This window comes from Ovis canadensis, chromosome 4 (genome assembly GCF_042477335.2).
Source record: "Ovis canadensis isolate MfBH-ARS-UI-01 breed Bighorn chromosome 4, ARS-UI_OviCan_v2, whole genome shotgun sequence".
NCBI classification, from domain to species: Eukaryota; Metazoa; Chordata; class Mammalia; order Artiodactyla; family Bovidae; genus Ovis; species Ovis canadensis.
In genome coordinates, this window is record NC_091248.1 from 102,482,556 (window position 1) to 102,492,285 (window position 9,730).

A 9,730-nucleotide genomic window follows, 5' to 3' on the forward strand; every position below is an offset into this window, starting at 1 on the left:
TGACCCTGGGGCAGCCAATTCACAGACAACGCTCAAAACTCTTGTAAGAGTCTTATTCAATTTACAGATGAGGGCATGGACCAGGGGGCAGTGTGACAGAACCAGTTAGGGAGTTTTTCAGAATATGCTAGATAAGTTGGGACAGCCTAGGTTAAATCTCAGCAGCTTGAAACAACCAATGTTTATTTCTTGCTCACATGATCTGTTTATCCTGTGTCATAGTTGCTCTGCCATCCAGTGGGAGACCTCATCTAAATATGTGTTCTAGTAATTACAAATGCAAGAACAGCAGTGCGCAAGCTTTTAAAAATCTGATGTAAATCCCAGCAAGGAAGCAGTAGTGTCAATGAGTTTGGGAGTCAGACAGCTTGTCTGTAAATCCTCACTCCCCTTAGAGACTGTGTGACTTTGGGCAAATTGCTTAATCTCTTTGAGTACCTGCTTGCTCATCTGTAAAATGGGGATAATATTGACTACTCTAATGGTTGTTGGAGGCTCATAGTAGACATTCAGTTACTTTATCACTACCAAACAGAGTATAAAAATGTATCTTGAAGAGAAGAGCTTCCGGGAAGAGACACATCCCCATTCCCCTGATACACCTACCTACATTCTTGTTCTGACCCTTAGTGGCTCTTACACTCTATTTGAAGTTCTTTCCTTTCATCATCTCCTTTCTCCTGTATCCTCTGCTTCCTATATGATCTAGCTCAGGTATCTGCATCCTTCTGCCATGAGAGATCTTTATTCCTTTCGTTCAGTACAGTTATCAACCATCTACTGTAGGACAGGCATTGTGCTTGGGCCAGAGGAAATAAGTAAACAGCGTGTTCTGTGCTCTTGAGGTATCTGCAGTGTAGAGGGGGACGTGAAGATAAAGGCAAAATGGAATATACGGTACAGTGGAGGCTGATGTCTTCACAATCATGCAATGAGAGCATGGAGAATGAGTCTGCTTGTATCACAGCCTGGGTTGCCTTTCCCAGCAAGCGCAAGGTGAGAGGAGTGGGCACTCCCTGAAGGGGACATAGCACACCAAAGACAGAAAGACAAGGATAGTCATGGGTACTCTAGGGGCACAGATAGTGAAGTGTGAATGAAGGAGTCAGATATCGGGGGCTTTGGGGAGGGCTATTAGGACAAAGAAATGGCAAAATCCCAAGACCCAGCATATCTGCAAGTTCTGTTAGATGTTTCCCCCTGTCAGCAAAAGGGAGTCACAGAAGAGGTGGTACCAGTGAGTATTCAGTCCTTTCAGTTGCGCCTGACTCTTTGTGACCCTATGGACTGTGTCCCACCAGGCTCCTCCTCCACGGGATTCTCCAGGCAAGAATCCTGGAGTGGGTTTCCATGTGCCCCTCCGGGGGATCTTCCCAACCCAGGGATCAAACCCACATCTGCCTGTGTTTCTACCCACTGAGCCACCTGGGAAGCCCATGGAAGAATTAGGACCAGCGGTAAATGCAACAGAATGAGGCTGACATTTTAAAAATAGTCCTCTGGCAGGAGACTTCAGAGGGAAACAGTGTGAAATGGTCTATGAAAGAGAGAGTTGAAGGCAGCCTAGAGAACAGTGCCAGCAGGAACGGAAATGAAGATTCAGATGGGAGGCAGGTGGATTCGGGAGGTAAAGGAACATAGACTGAGTGGTGTGGGCTTAGGAGGAGCTGAGGGATCTGACGTGACACACAGATTGCAGACCTGGATGAGGGGCAGCCGATTCTCTGAGACAAAGAACAGAGAAGGAGCAGCACGTTGTAGGCAAGCGGGACTGTGCATGGTAGGGGAATGGAGGGGGTGGTGAATGTTGCTTCCCTAGATAGAGTCACCCTTTAACTACGCACCGATGACATAAATGATTTGTTTCCATCACTGGCATGGATTTATATACAACCCTATTTTGTGATGAATGCTGACCATGGTATATATTAACTTTTCAGCAACCTTGCAAGCTACGTGAAAGCAGAAACATTAATTTAAACTGCGTAAGATGCCACTGTACACTGAGCACCATACTTTGGGCTTTGAAAGTTCTCAGCAAATATTCATGAAATAAATATATATCACATTTGGATTTCCTGGTTTTGTTCATCTCCTACCACATTACCATCAGCATGATTCTATGTTTACTTTTCTTCTTGCCCTCCATCATTCGGATGCTCTTTGGTATCTAAAATGTTCATTTTCTCGGCATTTGTAGCATTTAGCCCTTTATCTTGGGCTTCCCAGGTGGCACTAGCGGTAAAGAACCTGCTTGCCAATGCAGGAGACATAAGAGATGTGAGTTCCATCCCTGGGTCCAGAAGATCCCATGGAGGAGGGCATGGCAACCCACTCAGAGGAGCCTGGTGGGCTACAGTCAATGGGGTTGCAAAGAGTCAGAGGCGACTGAAATGACTTAGCATGCACACACCCCTTTATTTTAAATCCCTACAATATTTTAGACCAACATTGAAAACAATATCCAATTTCATTTGCCCCTTTAGAAGTTCCTTATGTTTTCTCCGAGTTTCTCTCCTCCCTCTTCTCTCACTTGTGGTCTTTTAAAATTCTCTCCCACTCATTTTCCTTTCCTTTGTCAGGCTTCTCAACCTACCACTTCCCCTCTTCCATCAGAGCCTTTATCCCTTTAAGGTTTACATTTCTTTACAAGTGCTATATCTCTCCCATCTGTTTAGTTTTTCTAGATGGAGCACCTAAGTCTCTCCTTATGTATTATTTCTTTTACTTATCATAATTTCTATTATAACTTTGAGATTCACGATGCATCAGAGGCATAGACTGTGGAGGAAACAGAAGCAGCCCATGACAGCCACAGACGCAGAGGTGGCCCTCTCAGCCGTGTTTCTTCCATTGCTGACCGGGGCTGGTAGAGCGAATTAAGGCTCTGTTCAGCTGACTCTCCCTCTCCTCTCTTCAGCTTTCTCTTGGCATAAAGTATTTTCCCAGGAAATCCTAAAGTATCTGACAGAAACCTGAAATCTGGTCTTGGATTTACAACCAGTCAACTAAGGACTGCTGCTCAATATCTGTGGGACTGTCTTCCTGAAAAAAAAAAAACAGGGGTCCATAATGAACACATAAACCAGAGGGACCGACATATCAGTAAGAGATGCACTCTACAAACAGAAAATATTATTGTCCAATTTTCTTCCCTTACAACTCGTCAGGCAAACCTGGCCTTCTTTTTATCATGTTGTTCCATCACAAGAAATACAAAGAGCCAAGAACTAGAAAAATAAGCAAAGAAATAGCACAGAGTTCTGAGAAGAATAAAATTAACAAGCTGCTAAAAATAGTCGTAAAGGAATAATGTTGCACAGGGAATATCAGTGGAACTAAGGCATGTAGCCTAGGCCAATTTTAATAAGCTTTTATCTGGAAATATTTAAGGTAGTTCCTCTCCAAAGAGAGAACATTTCAGTTTCAAGGATTAATTTTACTCATTTACATAAACATCAATTACATCACAGGCTTCTTTTACTGACCGCTAACTACTCATTGGGAGCTTCCCAGGTGGCTCAGTGGTAAAGAAACTACCTACCAATGCAGGAAATGCAAGAGACATGGGTTCGATCCCTGCGTCAGGAAGATTCCCTGGAGGAAGAAATGGCAACCTGTTCCAATGGTTTTGCCTACAAAATCCCATGGATAGAGGAGCCTGGAGGGCTACAGTCCAGGGGCTTGCAAAGAGTCAGACACAGCGGAGCAGCTGAGCACAAAGCACACAACTACTAACTGGGGAAGGACTGGAACTAGCTTTATAATTTTGTGATGACTAAAAAGACAGTATTTCTGATGTTTCATGTAAAGCAATAAGAAGATAAAATTCCTTCAGTAAAGTGACTTTTATACCAATGTATCAGTATACTTATTCCCCTTGGAAGACATAAGGACACAGATATTTAATTGTGGTTGAGATCATGGCTCTCGTGTCAGACAGAGGTTGGTTGGACATCTGTATAGCCATGTATTGGTAAGCTATTGACTTGTTTCTATCGCAAAGTCTAGTCTTCAAAATTTGACCAATTACAATACCTGATTCAGAAGGACTCAATTTGAACTTCTGTCTGACTTAGACCCACAGGTTTCTGGGGTGATGAATATTTTCTTTTGCTATAAAATATTATTTCCATGAAAACATGGAAATACACAGTTGCAAAATCTCTTCCATCTAAAAATTGTAAGATGCCAACTTAATGCCATGACTCATGGTAAACATCCAGTGTAAAGAGAAGGGGGATCACATCCTGAGAAGCTGATTGCACTAGCTTGTAGAGCTGGGTCTCTGGGACATTCAGCAGATGACATACATGAGACCCTTATTCCAGTTCTCCTAGGTCCATCCCCAAGGTTTAAAATTACTGCACTTGTCTACCTTCAAGAAGTTGAGTTGCCTGAGGTCAATTAAGGAAGTGGCTAATAATTTACACCTCTTCTCTAAAGCATTATGGTGAGGAGTTATGCCTGAGTTGTTGCTAAATGAGTATCAAGCCACACATTTTTGTGACTATTTAAAATAGAAGGCAAGTCTTCAAAAATACAAAATATAGAAAAGGGTAAAACAAAACCACTATTAAAGCATGAATCTGAGTTCTGACAGAACCTGAGTTCAAATCCCGTTTCAATACCATCCCTGTGGCCTTTGCTGGGTCACATGTCTTTGAATGTCAATTTCTGCAAATGTAAAACGAGAATGCTAGGACATTTATGATTGTCTTCTTGGTTTGTAATGAACCTTAAATAAGATAACTTGGATAAAGCAGCTGGTAGAATGTCTGGAATAGAAGCAAGCTCTGCAAAGCAAAGCCCTTCCCCTCACTTTTGAACATTACATTTTAAAGCCACTTATGGGCTCTCATCTTTGAAGCTACATTTTTAAATTAAGGTTGAATTAAGCTAAGGGTTAAGGCCTGTCTACAGAAACAACTCAAAATTCAGCAGGGAAATGAAAAAAAATCAGTCAATAATTTATTGTTTATTAGTTCCACCATCGTATAGATTTATTGTGTTTTTATGAAGCAAAATTGACTTTTTGTTTGCTTGAACTCTTTAGTTGTTCTGTTACTCTGTGTTTAGAAGTATAGACTTCACAGTTTTGTAGCCTGAAAGTTACAATACAATGATTTCAATCCACACCAAAGTAGCCGCTACTTCAATTTTATACCTTCTAAAGTCCTAAGTTCTCTGAAAGAAAGTTCTGCTTTCATTGTAAGCAACAGTTAAAATAATATACTTTGGGTTTAATTACCAGTTGATTGAATGGTTAAATATGCATTCAAAGTAGCAAAAAAAATGAAATTATGTTATTGTACTTGGAAAAATCCTCCCAATAATGTTAATTGAGTTTTAACAAATGAGTTGATTAGAGGGAAAGGAAAGAGGACACAGTTCATCAAATGCAACTTGATGCCAGGTTTCCCCACAGACCTAATGTACTCTTGACATAGCACTTTGGAAAAAAAAAAAAAGTCAATGACTACATTGCTTAGCAAGAGTACACTTTTTCTGGTTAATGAATCATGCACAGAGAACGTTGTTTTTTATTTATTTACTTGCCCTTCCCTTGCAAAGAGCTTATATTCATTTTCTCTGAAAATTATGTTAAGATAAGCAAAGTGTCAAGCATGTATATGTCAAAGGAGCAGCACAGATGATATGCAATCATGGACAAAGTTTGTCTCGACTGGTTTAACTTACTTTCTCAGCCCTAAGTAAGGACTTTATGCTGAGAGTAACCAGAAATATTAAAATATAGCAGGGGTCCAGGTATGAATCAGGAGGTACTCACGGTAAGAGTCAGCCAGGTCTGGGGGACATGTAGGACCAGAGGAGTTGGAAAAAGACGGCCATGTGAACACGGAATGGAGTAAGGAGTCTTTGAAGCGGGTGGAGGGGTGGGGGTGGTATTCAGATGAAAGACTTGTGTCTATGCCTCACGTTTGCTATCTAGTGCCTGCCAGAGACTCGGAGGAGTCCTCAGAGCTAGCTGGGGTAGGAGGGGCAGGGGGAAGAGGGGAGGATGAATCACATGGAATTTGAAAACAAAACCCACCAAACCAAGGACAATGGGGGCTGCCTGCTGTTTTCACAAGAAATTCTCTAAGAATCTGGGGGTTCAGAACAATGTCTGATAAAAAGTAGGGGAGGGGAGTTCTTCCCTCTCACCTCAGGGTGCTGTGAGACCTCAGTGCTGAGAGAGACCCAGCCTGAGAGGCTGTAGCCCCTCGCGGTCATTCTTTCTCCCCCCACCCCCCCACCAGGTGACAGCTTGAAGCCGCGGGAAGCCAAGGCCAGGCCCCTCACCAGCTTTGTTGGTAAAGGAGAACTTGGCAGAGCCAAAAAGGACTTTTCATTATCTCATCTCACGTTCCTTCACACTGTGAATGAAAAAGGCTTAGAAGAAAAGCTGACAAAGCTAGACAGCTTATTAAAAAGCAAAGACATCACTTTGCCAACAAAGGTCCGTATAGTCAAAGCTATGGGCTTTCCAGTAGTCATATACACATGTGAGAGTTGGACCATAAAGAAGGCTGAGCACTGAAGAATTGATGCCTTTGAACTGCGGTGCTGGAGAAGACTCTTGAGAGTCCCTTGGACAGCAAGGAGATCCAACCACTCAATCCTAAAGGAAATCAACCCTGAATATTCATTGGGAAGGATTGATGCTGAAGCTGAAGCTCCAATCCTTTGGCCACCTGATGCAAAGAGCCCACTCACTGGAAAAGACCCTGATGCTGGGAAAGATTGAGGGCAGGAGGAGAAGGAGGGGACAGAGATGAGATGGTTGGTTGGCATCACTGACACAATGGACATGAATCTGAGTAAACTCTGGAAGATAGTGAAGGACAGAAAAGCCTGGCATACTGCAGTCCATACAGTTGCAGAGACAGACACAACTTAGTGACTGAAAGACAATTTTCCTTCAGACCAGTGGCAGACTGCTGAGGGAGGCTGGAGTATTTCAATCACTGTGATTCTATTTTTACTCACACTCATATAACCTTGGTTAATGCTTGTTAGAGAAGAACCTCAGGAAGGTTTTCTTCTACTCAGAGAAAAGGCATCATGGGGTGGTGGGAACTGCACCACTGTAGGGTTAACAGGTTTGGGGAGATTCTCACTAACCCACTTACTGTGTGCCAGCCACAGCTCCAAGTAAGTTCTTGGTGGGTGCTCATTCACTTAATCCTTACAACAAGCCCATTACAATCCCAATTTTACATAGGAGAATATAGAAGCACAGAAAGGTCAATCAATTTTTCCAGGTCACATAGCTTCTAAGTGGAAACCTGGGACCTAAAGCAGAGAGCCTGGCTCTGGGGACTGTTCTCTTGCCACCAAGAGACCCTTGTCACACCTGGCACAAATAAGGCATTCACTAAATGTTTTCAGATACAAATCATTTTTACCAAGGTAATAAAAATGCATTGGGTTTATATTTCTACACTTAATAAATTGACCAGACTTAAAGGAAACCAAAAAAATCCCTACAAGAACACCAAAAAAAAAAAAAATCTCAAATGATCAGAACATGTGCAATAATGTGTTAGATTCTCTGATTAAACAAGGAAAATTACTTCTTGCTTTCAGTGTCTTCTTCTAATGTTCTTGTGTTGTTCATTTGCTAAGTTGTGTCCAACTCTTTGTGACCCCAAGGGCTGCAGCACTTCCAGGGGGTTCCATGGCCTACACCAAAACATGGAACTGCCAAGTAAATTAATTTGCAGTAGATCACCTTTCCTGGAGAATCCCATGGACGGAGGAGCCTGGTGGGCTACAGTCCATAGGGTCACAGAGTTGGACATGACTGAAGAGGCTAAGCACATAGCACAGATCATCCCTAGGAATTCCGATTGTCCTTTGAGCTCTTTCCACCAGTGTCACATTGCTGCCTAGTCTCAGGGCAAGGGACTGTGTTAAACTGGGATGCTCCCTGGAGATTGATAACTAGACCAACAGGATCTCAAGGGTCATGATTCTTTTGTTCTTCTCATCTGGTCGCCAAACAGAGAACAATTCTGATTGAATATACTATTTAATTATTCTAGTTAATCACACTGAGTATCAACAGCATTAATCATTAAAAGGGAGAAAAATGGACAAAATACAATGTATAACCATCCTGATTTCAAGCCCAAGGTGTCACCCTTTCAGCTCCAAGACAGATAATTGCATAGCAACAATAAAGGACAATTCGATACCTCAGAAAACCCACCAGCCTGTTCTCCAGGTTCACTTACCTTCGAGCGGAGGATGAGTGGCAATGGCAATAAAATCAACAGAGTGAAAACTACAAGGAGCAACCGGCGATAAACTAAAATGTAACTGAAGAATTTCATTGTCTTGCACAGGTGGCTTCAATAGTGTTCTCCTCAAAAAAAGGGCAGGCCTTAAATAACCGACCTGGATTAATATTTCTCTAGCTCATTATCTTCATTTACTGCCCCAGACTCACCAACATGAGTTAAAATTAAATCTCAATTTTTATTGTTTTACTGTCACAATTCACATGGAGAGATAAGCCCAAGAGTGTGAGAAATCAAAGACCATTTTCTGCTAGGGTTTTTGAAAGGCAAAAACTGTCCTTATTTAGTTTGTGTATTGTAACTGGAATAGAAACTGTCTAAGTCTAGGAGGCAAAACCATGAGCTGGGTTGAGTCTGCCCACAAGGAGTTCCCTCCCCACCTTTTGATGTCCCCTGATTATGAGGCTCCACCCTTAGGTGGCACCTTGAGCAAGTCTTTACTGGGTGCCTCCAGTATCCTTTCCAATGAAGTACATTTTCAGTTTGTGAATCGAAATAGCAACCCCAGGAGTAGGAATTCCAACGTGAAAGGCAAGTTTTGGGTGCAGATGGGTTTTCCTGGGCTTGCTCAGATAAGATATTGAAAGTCCACTGCCTTTGTGGAGTTTGGCTCCGAGGAGAGCTCCTGACTTCTCTCATTCAGAACTTCTCTGTTCTCATTCAAAAGATAAATACCAATGCTTCTGATAGCTAATAGATCCCCAGTATCACACCTGTGCATGCATACTATGTAGAAGCTTCAGTAGTACCTGACTCTTTGCGACCCTATGGACTGTATCCCACCAGGCTCCTCTGTCCATGGGATTCTCCAAGCAACAGTACTGGAGTGGGTGATCATGTCCTTCTCCCGGGGATCTTCCCAATCCAGGGATCGAAGCTGTGTCTCCTGTGTTTCCTGCATTGGCAGGCAAGTTCTTTACCACAAGCATCACCTGGGAAGCCCCAATACCACACCCAGGTACACAATAATTTTTTCACTGTTTAAATGCACAGTTCTGTGTATTTCTTGGACGCCATGACTGCTTTGGATAGGAAACCAAGTTATCATAAAGTCTTACAGCCCTCACCTATAAGACTTTTTCAGGATTAGGTTGATACTATTGTGCTGATACTGGCTGGATTGACTAGATAATTATCAGGGAATTTGTACAGAGTCATTCAGTTCAGTTCAGTCGCTCAGTCGTGTCTGACGTTTTGCGACCCCATGAATCGCAGCACGCCAAGCCTCCCTGTCCATCACCAACTTCCGGAGTTCACTCAGACTCATGTCCATTGAGTCAGTGATGCCATCCAGCCATCTCATCTTCGGTCGTTCCCTTCTCCTCCTGCCCCCAATCCCTCCCAGCATCAAAGTCTTTTCCAAGGAGTCAACTCTTCGCATGAGGTGGCCAAAGTACTGGAGTTTCAGCTTTAGCATCATT

At 42.7% G+C, this 9,730-nt stretch overlaps 1 protein-coding gene across 2 annotated transcripts in view; it reads right to left on the reverse strand.

The window, feature by feature from the left end:
* The window catches only part of SLC13A1 (solute carrier family 13 member 1), a 102,082-nt gene extending 93,413 nt beyond the window's left edge, over positions 1-8,669 (reverse strand). For both annotated transcript variants that reach the window (XM_069588290.1, XM_069588289.1), the window contains exon 1: positions 8,244-8,669. In XM_069588290.1, coding sequence (XP_069444391.1) covers positions 8,244-8,342 — 99 coding nt within the window. In that variant the 5' untranslated portion in view covers positions 8,343-8,669. The remainder of the gene's footprint in view (positions 1-8,243) is intronic.
* Positions 8,670-9,730: the final 1,061 nt, after the last annotated feature.